The sequence below is a fragment of the Gambusia affinis genome, linkage group LG13 (assembly GCF_019740435.1).
Source record: "Gambusia affinis linkage group LG13, SWU_Gaff_1.0, whole genome shotgun sequence".
NCBI lineage: Eukaryota > Metazoa > Chordata > Actinopteri > Cyprinodontiformes > Poeciliidae > Gambusia > Gambusia affinis.
In genome coordinates, this window is record NC_057880.1 from 26,831,763 (window position 1) to 26,845,537 (window position 13,775).

Below are 13,775 nucleotides of genomic sequence, written 5' to 3' on the forward strand. Positions count from 1 at the left end.
CTGCAGCTGCATGCTCAGGTTCTCTCCAACAGGTGGTAGTTTGTGTGAAATGTTCTGGGCTGGTTCTTCATCCTGACCCGGTCCAAATGAATCGGTCCAGGTCTTTGGTCGAAGGTTTGGTGTGATCATGAACATCTGAAAATAGAAGATCAAACCAGTCACAGTCTGAAGGGGCTAATCATGGAGATGTCTTGGGTCACGACCTCTAGGAATCTCAGAGACTTTCTTCCTCCTAACTTTCCAGGCTGCATAAAGAAGTAGCTTTACCAGCTAATAGGTGACTCAAATGAAGGTCATTAGAACAATCTTTTCCAGCTTCAGAAACACAAATGGAGCTCATGAAATGATCCTAATGATTTACAATCTTCACTTATGGATAAGTAATGGACTTTGGACAAATGGATTCTTTAAAACCAGCCAAAACATTGTAATTACTGTTCAGAGAGTCTTTGTTTGTCATCAGAAGACCTCTGAAGAAGACCTGGGTCTGAACAGCCTAATGAGCCGCTCCTCTGCCTGGAGGGGAGTCACTGGAGGAGATGAATGTTCTCCATTCAGCATCCATTCACTGTCTGACCCACTTTCTTCTGTGTAGGATCAGTGAGGCGGCCAATCACAGAACAGGGCCACACAACGGCTCCATGCTAAAACTAAATGAAAGCCTGAATCACAGGCGGTGACTGAAGGACCGGGTCCGTCGCTCTGAAGAGATCAGACCGACGAGCCCAACTGCAGGCCGGCAGCATATTGACTCTAATCATGACATTAATGAGATTTGGAACAAGACAAAATTCAGTTCTGATCTCTACTGTTCCACTGAGGAGGAGAGAAGGTCTAAATAAAACTCCAAAACACAAACCCGTTGGAATAACTGAACTGAATTACAAGACATAAAAAAACAAATGATAAAAATAACTTTAAGTTCAAACCCCCAAGAAACATATCAATATTGTTTTATTTAAGGAATAACAAGAACAAACTTCATCCATGGACTCAACGAGGTTTTAATCAGTAGACAGAAGAAAACTTTAACACATTCAGAGCTAATTCAGCGTGAAGCTGCTACACTCTGCCATCTTTATTACTTCATAAAGTAAAATATGTTGAAAGGTTGTTCCTGTTCTGAGGGGATCATCACATTTAGAAAATCTAAATAAAAGTAGCCAAAGACAAGCAAAGAGACCATGCTGGTCATAATGTTATGCCTTATTGGAGTATCTCCTTCAGGATCGATTGAGTAGCTCTTCGCCGTGCCGGCATGCAATACTGAGCTGTGACCACTGGAGGGCGGTAGAATCTAATCTTCAACCAGGCCGAGTCTCAGATAAATGACTCCTGAAACGTTCCAGAGGGAGATGAAGTTTATTTTCACCTCAAGCGACCGAAGCGAAGTGAAGTGAAGGCGGACTGGGGCTGATGATGGAGTCTGAACTGGAAATAATGAGATGACTGAGACTGGGAGGAGTGGAGGGAACTGGGCTGAAGGTGGAGGGAAAATAAACCATTCTGTTCGGTTATGTAAGCATCCTGTCCTCTACAACACTTAGAATGATTACCTCGATCATTAAACCAGCTTTACAGTCAAATTTGTATTTGTTATAAACTTTAATATATTTAATAAATGTTCATAAAGCTCATCTGTGCATCATATTAAAATGTTTAATCAAATGTTCTCTTCGGTCAGCAGATTCACATGGATTCACAAACTCAATCCGCAGAACATTTCCTCTTTGCTGCGCAATTACGCATGGCCACTCTGGCACAGATGGTCCGCATTCAATTCAGTCCAGAACGCTCAGATGACCGGCAGAATTTCACCCTAATTACAGTGCGTGTGCGTGCGTGTGCGTGTGTGTGTGTGTGTGTGTGTAGGGGTGTGTAGGTATTAGCGGCAGCTTTCACGCTCTCCGAGGTGCCTTTTGACGTCACGTGGCAACTTTTGCGAGTGATCCGCGCGCACGGCGGGTTCGGAGTTTCTGCATGGTTGCACCTGCTGGACATCAGACCGTCAGGGGCACAAAGCGGGATTTATGGGTCGGAGTTTGGGAATGTGCCCACGACGCGTAACATGCGTAATAACGCGCACGATGTCCCCGAAGCTCGTCGAGACGTAGCTGTGTTCCGACAGAAAATAACGCTTTCTTCACACCAACGCAGCCACAGCTGTGCGCCTCCATGTCACCGCTGGACGGCTCTCCAGTTGGTCCATGGATAAAAAGAACTGCCGGACTCCAGGATGGTTGTTGTGGGAGCGACTAACGGAACTTTCTCCGCGGACAACATGAGGTCCGCGTTCATGATCGAGGACACAGTCAGCGGCGGGGAGCCCGGCTTTTCCACCAACATGATGATCTCTGAAGCTCTGGCGCCTCGGCTGTTGAAAATTGCGCAGGACGCCGCAGAGGCTGCGGCAGCGGCCACTTCTCCGTCCTCCTCCAGTCAGCCGCAGGTCATGGAGACGAACGGGACGCGCTGCGGGGAGCAGATCCTGAGTTACGGCCGCGTGGAGAAGGTTCTGATCGGCGGGGTGCTCACCATGCTCACCCTGTCCACCATCTGCGGGAACCTGCTGGTGGTCATCTCGGTGTGCTTCGTGAAGAAGCTGCGCCAGCCTTCCAACTACCTGATCGTGTCTCTGGCGCTGGCCGACCTGTCCGTGGCGCTGGCCGTGATGCCGTTCGTCAGCATCACGGACCTCATCGGCGGCCAGTGGATATTCGGACAGTTTTTTTGCAACGTTTTCATCGCCATGGATGTGATGTGCTGCACCGCGTCCATCATGACTCTGTGCGTAATCAGCATCGACAGGTAAAAAAAACAACTTCTGAAACTAAACCTCAAACCATAAAGTCCCATTTTTACAGGAAACAAAGTGTTGCAGGAGAAACTTTCACATGTTTGATCTGCAGACTTCATCAAACTGAGACTGTGGATGAATTTGTTATCTGTTAATCCTTCATTTCCAGAGACTGAGTCATAAAATCAGATCTGTTTCCATCTGAGTTTTAGGATTTAAGGTTTGATCTCAGCTCTGTGCTCTGAGGCAGATTCTGCATTTAGATCAGTGAACACAGACTTTTATTAATCCATCCAATACACATTCTTGTAGCCTTTAGGAGTCAGTGGCACCAGATGGAGGCTGGCTCTCTGAGGTCCAGCTGTAATCTGGACCTTCAGCCACACGACTTCCTGCAGCATCCCACTGCTTTTCATTCAGAAAATCTCACAGCTCCCATCTGTGTCTGCATATGGCTCACACAGATTGTGGTTAAGCTCTTTGTTCAAGGGCACCTTGTTGGGGGTGTGGTGAGCGTTGCTCATGAGAGGCAAGTCATTTCTCCAATCAGCTCATTTTTAAGTCTAAACTGTAAAAACCTTGTGTTTGTTTTGCCTGCAGGTACCTGGGCATCACCAAACCTCTGACCTATCCCGTCCGACAGAACGGCTGCTGCATGGCCAAGATGATCCTGTCAGTGTGGCTCCTCTCTGCCTCCATCACCCTGCCCCCGCTCTTCGGCTGGGCGCAGAACGTCAACGACGGCAGAGTCTGCCTCATCAGCCAGGACTTTGGCTACACCGTCTACTCCACGGCCGTGGCCTTCTACATCCCCATGTCGGTCATGTTGATCATGTACTACAGGATCTACAGAGCAGCCAAGCTCAGCGCCGCCAAGCACACAATCACCGGCTTCCCCAGGGAGGGGGAGCACCGCGCAGGGGCGGCACACAGAGGGGGACGAGGGGTGCACGAGCCCCGGCAGCCGTCAGAGTCTGGGGAGACGGGGAGCGTTGAGGCAACGGAGACGGAGCAATGCGAGGAGGAGGCCGAGGAGGAGAGCCTGGACTGCGTGGCGGCGGCGCTGAAGCTGCAGCGGGAGGTGGAGGAGGAGTGCAGCAGCCGCGTGTCCCGCCTTCTGAAGAGCAGCGAGCACCACCAGCGGAGGAAGAGGAAGAACCAGTCCATCTTCAAACGGGAGCAGAAGGCGGCGGCCACCCTGGGCATCGTGGTGGGCGCCTTCACCTTCTGCTGGCTGCCGTTCTTCCTGGTGTCCACGGCCCGGCCCTTCGTCTGCGGCGTGGAGTGCAGCTGCGTGCCGCTGTGGCTGGAGAGGACGCTGCTGTGGCTCGGCTACGCCAACTCACTCATCAACCCCTTCATCTACGCCTTCTTCAACCGCGACCTGCGGACCACCTACAGCAACCTGCTGCGCTGCCGCTACCGGAACATCAACCGGAAGCTGTCGGCAGCCGGCATGCACGAGGCTCTGAAGCTGGTGGAGAAGCCAGACGCCGACGCCTGAAGAGGCAACGCAGCCAATCAGGAGAGCAGTGAAACATCCAGAGGGCGGGACTAACCTCCCTGCTGCCAGACTGATTATCTCCTCCTTATGTATGAAGGTTGAGGCCAGAGGAGACGGGAGGCTGGAGCAGAAGAAGCTTCAGGCTGATCAGGGATGTCTGGCTCTACGGTGGGCTGGATTTTGCTGACAGTAGTTGACTGAGCTGCATGCTGGTTTACACTCCTCTGTTTGGATGGATGGAAATCCACCAGCTCACGTCTGGCTGCCTTTCATTTTCATTTGGAGCCTCGGAGAACCAAACAGGAGCTGCAGCTGCTTGTTGGTTCTCCACCAGCTGCTCTTCAGCACACACACCTGGACAAACAATGACTAATGTGTAAAAATGTAAATAATGTAAATAATGAGAGTCTAGCTGCTTTTTGTCACCGTGCTTAATGCTTGTTCAAGAATATTTAGCTGAAAGCTTCTGTGTATCTGACCTATGATGTCCGTGGCAGGCAGCTCTCTTCTGAACAGAGCAGAACTCATTTACTGAGACGTTAGCTCATTCCTGTAGCGAGGAGAGAAATGTGATGATTTCAGACACTGGAGTGAATGTGCCTGTGCCTCTTCCTACTCTGTCCTTCATGTTTTGGTTGCCGGGCACAACAGCCTCATTTTGAAACCTGCACTTTGTGCTTCATCTACACTGGAAGGGAAGAAGAAACTGATTTCAACTCATTCATCTATAGATGTGGCCACTGAGCACTGAAGCACATTTATTACTATTCTGTGTTTCCTTCATTGTAGAATAGAAGGACTGTCAGGAATTTCAACCCAGTATTGTTAGATGATTACTTCTACAAAAGCTCTGAGAGAAACTGAGACGACTAAAAAATTACTCATGAGAAATGACCATCAATACTCCATAAAATGTGTAAAGTCTCCTTGTAGCTCCACAGCTCTACTTTACAGCAGAGATATCATTCAGATTTGAAATGGGTCACTGAAATCTGGGCTCCAAATTCATGAGTGCATCCTTCCAAAGCCACATTAAAATATCGATTACCTCACAGCTTTACAAAGAAGATTGTCTGGATTCAAAGGTTCCTCAACATGCATCGTTCTGTCCCTGGATTTGAAGGGTTTAGTTTGTCCTTCGTGGTCCATCCTATCCCAAGATGCACTGCGGCCAGAGAGTTTTATTCTTGTAACAATGGCAGATGAAATGGGAGATAGAGGAGGAGAAAACTGCTTTAAATCTAAAAATCTAAATATTGCAGAACAAAAATCAGAAGCTTGAAGTGGTTGTGGTTTTTGTCTTTTATCATCTGTATAGAAAAGTAGTAATATTGATAAAAATTTACTAAAATATTTATTTATAAGTGTAAAATATGAAAAGGTGACAATAATTTTTACCAGTTTGTGTTTAGTTGCTAGGCGACAAGGCAGAGGTCAGGGTGGGAATAAATCTGAGGTTTGGAGTTTTACACTCGTTACAGTCGATGAAAACCGGCTGAAGTCGACCGTTTAGCTTCGATGTAAACGGGTGAGGATGATGAAACAGAAACATTTTGTATGCAACCTTCAGGATCACAGTTTAATCTCCACATAAACAGTTTTTAAATCTAATTTTTCTACATCCCACAGTGAGTCTCCTGCTGATAAAAGACTAACAGAGTCCAGACACAAACTCTAGTTTATTGATCTCTGGTGTTTTCTTTCCAAACTGGAAGAGATTTTTTAATCCAACATAAAACATGTTGGACTCTGAAGTTCCCAGGCTGGAACAACAGACGGTCCAGTCGCTCTCGCTTAACTGGACTTCCTGTACTCGCTAAAATAAGAGTCTTTCTCTGCCACAGGTAGATGATAATCATGAAAGAAGAAAGGTAAAATATGTTGGATTGTTGGGCAGCAGCATCAGAATCATTTTCTCTTTCTGTAACAGTGGCTGGATTGTGTATTTAATTAAAAGTGCCAGAAAAAATGAGTCATAACCTGTGAAATATTCAAGGAGCTCTCAAATGGAAAAAACAAGATGCAACAATAATGAAGTCATATGAATATGAAACAAGCTCTGCATGTTTTATATATCAGACTGAGGTTAAAAGAACTAATGTTTCATTTTTTAAAGACGCTGAAAAACAATCTGCTGAGAAAACAAAACAGGGATGAGTCTGTTTTACCGAAATGTAACGCAAACCATCTTTAACCTTTCAGCTGTTAGTTTCATCCAAACTGAACAGCAATTAGATGCAACCAAACCTAAAGTAACGGATCAGAACCATCAGGACACTAATCTCTCTGTTCCACAACTTTCCTCCCAAAAATGAGAGTTTTTGGTCAGGATGTAAAACTTGATATTAAATATTCTTCTGTAAGTTGATCACATTGGATTATTGAGTTTAAAACCAAGAATCTGGTGCTTTAATTTAATTAAAAATATATGTATTCACTATATTGGATGTGAAGAAAAAGAAGCTGCTGTGTGTTTATGACAATCTGAGTCTAATTTGAAGTCTGTGCTGGGGTTGTGTTTGAAGTGCAGCAGCATTTATGTTTCATTTATAGAATAAAGATGTTCTTTTGTGTAAAACAATGAGAGGCTGGAGCTCCTCTCCCCCTGCTGTCTGGGCTTAAATTCCTCCTCATTACCGACTCATTCTGCAGCAGCAGACGGAGCAATGCAGGCTGGGAAACCTTCCTGATGAGGAAGTGGATCTCTCTTACTGACGCCTTTAACTTGTTCTGTAATCATTAATTAAAGCTGCTCTGTGCAGGAAATGAAAATATACAAAATCCATGAAGGGTTTTAATCTGTAAGTGGGACAGAATCAGAGAAGATGGAGCAGAAATCTTCCTGCCATTCAGACCTTCAGGTGGAGACGTTTCAGTCTGAGTAGATTTGGTTGTGCAGGAACCAGAGCTGCAGACTCTGCAGCGGTCCTGGTGGGTTTTGGTCAGGAAATGTTCCCGGATCGGTGCAGTCATGCATCAGAACCTCTGAACTGCCCTCGCTCTGGGCGCGCAGCCACAGTGGCTGTGGTCCATGTTCTGCCACAGCAGATATGGAGACTGGAGCTCAGCAGACACACACAGGAACACACACACTCAGCAGTGGAGACGCCATCAGGCCTGTTCACACAACCTGGACGCAATAAATAAACTACAACGAGATCCATCCAGTAGAGATAGTGAAGCTCAGAGGAAACTTTGGTTCTTCTGTTTCCCATCATTGACCCAAACCGCCTCAGCCTTAAGAACAACGCTGATTTCACTGTTGTAACTTTGTACAGGAGGGAAAAAAGAAATGAGGTTCATTTTCTATTCATGTGCTTAAATATTTCTGTGGTAACGCTGACTTTGTAACGTTTATCTAACAGTAGATCACGGCTCTTCAAAAAGATGATTGATGGATTTATTTTGTTTTAAGGTTCCAAATGTCCACCTGAAAAATGTGAATCAATAAAAACAATTAAACGAGATGTCAGCTGATAATTAACTTTATTAAAATGTGTAAATTTAAGAGTGAAAACATGCAGAGTAATAAATGTGATGTTTGTAGAGAAACAGGACAAAACAACCATGATAAAGGTCAGAGGTGAGCCTTAATTAGTTCGATGTTACCAGTGTGTGACGTGTGTTTGTGCCAATAGATCCTCCATGTTTATGAATATTTGCTGGATTTTTTACTTTGTTTGGTTCACATGCAGCTCTGCATCCTAAACAAACAGTTTTGCATCTGTGCTGTTTTTACATGCTGTTAACCTATTTGTGTTTTATATGAAAAATTAAGAGAAAACCTTTAAAGAAGAAAAAGGATCAGAACATGAAGACATTTCCTCCCCTGTGACAGCAGCTGCTTCCATGACCCATAAAATGAAACACGTGGAGTTTAATTGGGTTTATCTGGGTTATAAATGTCCTCATTGTTTTATTGGATCATTCTTTACCAGGATGTGTCTTTCATAGATTTATGAAATCAGGATTTGATTTTACTGGAGCTTTTCTCAGATCCTAACAGGGTTCAGAATCTGTCTTTCATCATTTTCACCTTAACCAGAAGTTTTACTGCCTGCTGGGGATTTTCTGAGTCTTTTTGGCAGAACTGATGGGATTTACTGGAACTGGTTGGTTTCTGAGGAAGAACTTCAGAAAATCATCCATAAAGGTTGAGGTCGAGGCTTTGGGACGACTAATGCAGAATTTTAATGTTAATGTTTATTTAATTTCCAAAGCATTTTAAATGTGTTTGGGATGATTGTTCTGCTGGTTCCAGGTGTGATTTGAGGTGAGATGTGAGATTTTAGTTGTAGTCCTTCATTATTCTACTCACTGTCTCACTGTTTAGTATTGTGATCAAAAAACAAAATGGAAAATTATCTTGAAGTGTTTCTGTCGTGTTCATAAAACTGAGCAGTGTGAAGATGTCTGGACTGGAACAAGATCTTTGTTGGTTGAGACCTAAAACTGTCTCCACTTTAAATGGGAACGCTGGCAGCCCAATAATTTGGCTTTATTGATGTTTCTGATTGGTTCTGGTCATCCGGACCAGCTTCCTTTAACATTTAACATATTCGATTTTCCTAACATTTGGTAGAGAGGATTCACATTTTAAAATTTTCTGCTGATATTAAAAGTTTGGAATCCTGATCTTGGAATCTGTGGACGGTTATGAAGGATTCCCAACATGCACAAACTTTCTGTTTGTTCTGCTCGGTGTCGTCACACGATGCTGAAGGAGACAGAAGAGTCTCAATCAGGATCATGAGCTGCTGGTTTCCACTGATCCAGATCTCTGCATGATGCCTCCATCCTGGAGAAAGAAAGTCTCAGAGTTAAAACATTGATGTTCATAATGAGGCGTAGAAATCTTCTGACTAGAACTGTATCAACACCGAACATTTCATGACAATAAACTATTTTTTTCCAGAATGTTTACAGAGTTTAATTTTTTTAAAGAAATGATGACATGTACATCTGTTAGCCTGTAAGCTAACGTCATCCACACAGATCTATTAGACTCTAATAATTAGAGTCTGTTCAGGGTGTTAAGGGATGTGACATGATGTCAATGAATCCACTTAAAACATGAAAAACACTTTCAGCTCAAATGGCAGCGGTGTGAATCAGAGCTGCAGCTTTAAGCAGAGAGGAAGGTTTTAATAGAAAAATCTTCCTTTACATGCAGGGTATGAACTTTCTAAATATGTTTCTTGAAAGCTTGCCTCTCTGTAAATAGAAACGATGCAACCTTCACCTGAACTGAACCAGCGCCAAAAATAAAACCCTTTTAGGGAAGCAGCAGCTGACTTTCTGCTTCCTGCGTTCTCCACATCATGTTACTTTACCAAGAATGAAAAGGATCAAGGTCACTACTTGGCTAAAAACCTTGAATCACAAATATATGAAAGAATTAATTTAATACTTCAAACAGAGAAAGGTGCTTTGATTCCTCGTCACACTAACAGAAACGCAGCGCTCCAATTATACGGCTCTAAATGTGCTTTCATGTGGAGAAAGAGAATCGCCTGGAACCATGACACCGTTTCAAACATCCACATTAATCTCCAGGGACGCAGCGAACAAGGACAACACAGCCGAATCTGTTTGATTTGCTCATTTTCTTTTCACTGTTTGGATTTTTGTCAGAACATCAAACATTAACAACAGCTAATCTGTAACTTTGCAGCTTTTAAAACATTATTTTTCTGAAGGATAATTCTGATGTTCACACCAGGAAACGTTTCATCCACTTGTTTGGTCAGAACCAAAAGTGGACTTTATTTTTTTTGGTTTGATTTCACATTGTGCTTCTTTGCAAGTGGACTATAATTTGTATATAAAGCCATGCAGGTGAGCATCATGATCCAACTAGACAAAAATGAAATTATGTTTTATTTAAATTACGTATATCATTAAGCTTCTGACCATTTGGTGTTTTTGCAGTTATTTTTGTTAAAACCTTGGGCAGACAAAGTTTATATGTGTACAAAATTATAACATATTAATATGACAAACAGAAACAATAGAAACACAAAGCAAAGTTGTGTTCATATTTCCCAATCAAAGTACAAAAAAGTATAAATGAACAACAAATCAAAACTTTTTTTATATAAAGTTTAAACTTCAAGAGGGAATCTGGAATGAAAGTATGGATCTTAATAATGCAGCAATGATCTAATACTGATTATGACTTGGAATCAATAAAATCAATAAAATCAATACTTTGGATCTGAAACATTTAATGATGTGGATTTTAGATGTTTTTGCTCCATGTTTATTTCCATTCAAACTGTTTTATATGACCTTTATATCTGCTATAAAATGTTCTTCACATGGATTTTTATGGACATTTTTCATTGATAAAATCGACTTTATAGGCATTTTCACTTCTAAGCAGATTTACACAGAAAACATGAGCTGCTTCCACAACTACTGCTCTGTTTTAGGGTAAACGGCTCAGGATGAGCTGGAATGAAATCCTCTGGTGTTGCAACATCATGTTGTTTAAAACAGACTTTGAGTTGATCTCATTTGATTTATTGTCCAATCTGGCACAAGCTGCCGCTGCTCCTGTCACTCACAGACGCATCTGTCACCGACGGCTGAATAATAGAGAACATGGTGCACGAGACGCTTCAGAGGAAAACAAGTTTATCTGTGAAGTACGGGGTCCTGTGAGGCGAAAAGTCCACAGCAGTAAAGCAGTAAAGTTAGATTAAAGGAAAAAGAAAAACAGACTCCATAAGGAAATCTGATCATGAGGCATGAAGGGAATGCTGATGGACTCACGACTTAAAGGAAGAAATGAGCTGAGATCCGAAGGAACCAAAATAATCTCCTTTAAAACAGCAGCAGACAGCAGAAACATTATGCAGCATTATGTGACCAGCAAGGAGAGAAAGACATGATAAAGTAAAGTCCTTTGTAGTCATTCTTTGTGAAATGATTACAGCTCAGTTATCTGATGAGGATTTAATGATGACAACACAAAGGAGTGGAGGATCTGTGCACCTGTCACCCAAAGACCCCTGGAGAGAAACACCAGGTGCATGGAAAACACTGACTCCATTCTCTATTCCCATCATATTTCTAATATTTATCTGTCATGTAGAACATACATTATTACCTGAAATCTGTGGCAGAAAGTTCAAACTTTAGATTTTAATGGTAAAAGTAAGACTCTGTTGGCTGCTGAACTCTGCTGCTAAATCTGGGCCAGTTTTTCTTTTCCTGTTTGTACACAGCTAACAGGATCATATAGCGAGTCGCATTGCGAGTCGCATTGCGAGTCGCATCACGTGTTCGGTGCTTCTGCAGCTGGGGGCCTCCACTAACAACCTGCCTGTGTGGGGGGAACATGGCTGCTCTGCTGGGCCTTCTGGAGGCCAGGCTTCCTGCCCTTTGCTGCTAAATGTCACACACAAGCACACTATCCAAATCATGAGTCATGGTTCGCATAAATAAAGGTTTATGCACTTATGTTCCACAATCTGCAGTCATTATTAATGCATAAAACCTGTTATTTACATTTACATCTCTGACTGCAGTCTTAGGATATAAAGGAGAAAATTCCTCCTAAATGTAGTCGATACATGATTGATGAGCTCAGAGGATTAGATCAATACTGAATAAAACACACATTAATGATCCCAATTTTGAAATATGTTGGTGCAGATAGGATGAGACTGCAGGAGGATAAACATTAATGATTTCTGTTCTGTTTCTGACGCTTCATGTTGTTCGATGCTCTTAATGCAAAGATTCTGATGGTTTATTAGTAACCAGATGTTAATATGAAGGTTTTATGTGTTATTACAGCAGAAGGTTTCCAAAACCTTCAGAGGAATAAACTACATCAGTAAAAGTTTCAAATGTAGTTCAGTGTTTCAATAGATCAAATCCATAATGAATAACTTCCTAATTATGAAATCAATATCTCTCTGCTATGTTTTAAACTAAATAAATAGATCAACAACATTAAATATAACGACAGAAACTATTAACAGATCAAAGTGAGACCATGACGACTGAAGCAACAATTAAATCTAAATCAGACTAATTAATGTTTTCCTCAATATTTAAACAGTATTCTTCATCTCCTTTCGTCAAAGTTCAGTGAAAGTTGGAGTTTTGCGTTTCCTCCTTAGTGTGGAGGAAATTAGTTGAGTATTTTCTGCTGGATCTGAAAGCCACTAAGGTCGGGTGAAAACGTCACCGTGTGACTAATGAGTTGCTGGGTTGTTGTGGAAAAGGTTTTACTCTCTGCAGAGTTCAAACAGAAACTCTCTGCATACTGAGAGGTTTGACTCAACAGCTGCTGCACAAAAACCCTCAACCTGCAGGGAGGAGAGGAAAAACCCTGAGGAGGACTGAGCTTACTGACACGCTGCATGTTTCCTCAGGGTTCAGTCGAGACAGTGAGGTCAGGGGTCACGTGATCTTGAGCTATTCTCATTGTTTTTATGTTACTTTGCAGCATAATAAATGAATCCAGATTGATTCTTTTACAGAGAAGTTTTGTTGCTCAAAACAAACTCAGTCTGTCTCCCTCTGAGGAGGCTGTGAGGCCAACAGTCCTGGCAGCAGGTGTGTTGCTGCACACAGAGAGGTGAAGCCTAAACAGCAACCTTCAGCTTTACAGCAGAAAACACATTTCTGTCTGGGAAGGAACCACATTGCAGGAGGGACCAGGATGGACAGCCGAGTTATTTCCTCGAGAACATGGATCCTGATGTGATCCGTGTTCCAGCTTCATATCCGTCACACAGAACTTCCTCCTGGCTCCGCTGCCATGAACAGGGTTACAAATGTTTGGTGAAGATCTGTAAATTATCCAGACATGAACAACAATGTCAGAAGAATGAAGTAAAAAATGTCTCATAGTTTAGAAGAATCCTCTCTAATCAAAATGCAGATGGAAACACGAACATCAAGAAACTCAGAGCACAGAAAAGTTTTGGTCTGAATGTGAACAGAGACTTCAGAGAATCACATGAACACGTTGAAGAACCAGATTATTCACGTCAATCTGGTGGATCACTTCTAAAGTTTTAATTTCTGTGATAAAGACACTTTTCTTGAATTTCTTAATAAGTAAAAGGATCATAATATCCAAACATGGCATCCTATGCAGAAGAACGTGTCAGAGAAAGATTAAAAACAAAAGATCACTGAGGCTTTGATTGACATCTGCATTGATTTAGTTTTTTATTGATCTAATCTGTGATTTATTCCCGTCTTGATGCAGTTTTAGTGTTTGATGGATCTGCTCTGAAACATGAAGCCTCTGCAACACCTACTGCTGCTCCAGATGCTCAAAATGAGAAGTTAACTTTGTGTTTTTACGCTTCGCTTCCCTGACAAAGTTCTGCTTTGTGGAAAACAAAAAGTGTGAAGACTGAAGTCAGAGTGGTGGAGCTCCACGCCGGGTGAGATGGAGATGAGGAGGAGTGAGAAAGAGCGAAGGGGGCGAGACGAAGCAACAGA

General features: G+C 42.7%; 1 protein-coding gene across 1 annotated transcript; it reads left to right on the plus strand.

Moving 5' to 3' along the window:
* Positions 1–958: 958 nt before the first annotated feature.
* LOC122842783 (5-hydroxytryptamine receptor 7-like) lies at positions 959–9,185 on the plus strand. The gene is made up of 2 exons (XM_044136940.1): positions 959–2,808; positions 3,398–9,185. The coding sequence occupies exons 1-2, from the start codon at positions 2,237–2,239 to the stop codon at positions 4,299–4,301; spliced, it is 1,476 nt and encodes a 491-aa protein (XP_043992875.1). The 5' UTR covers positions 959–2,236; the 3' UTR covers positions 4,302–9,185.
* The last annotated feature ends 4,590 nt before the right edge of the window (positions 9,186–13,775 follow it).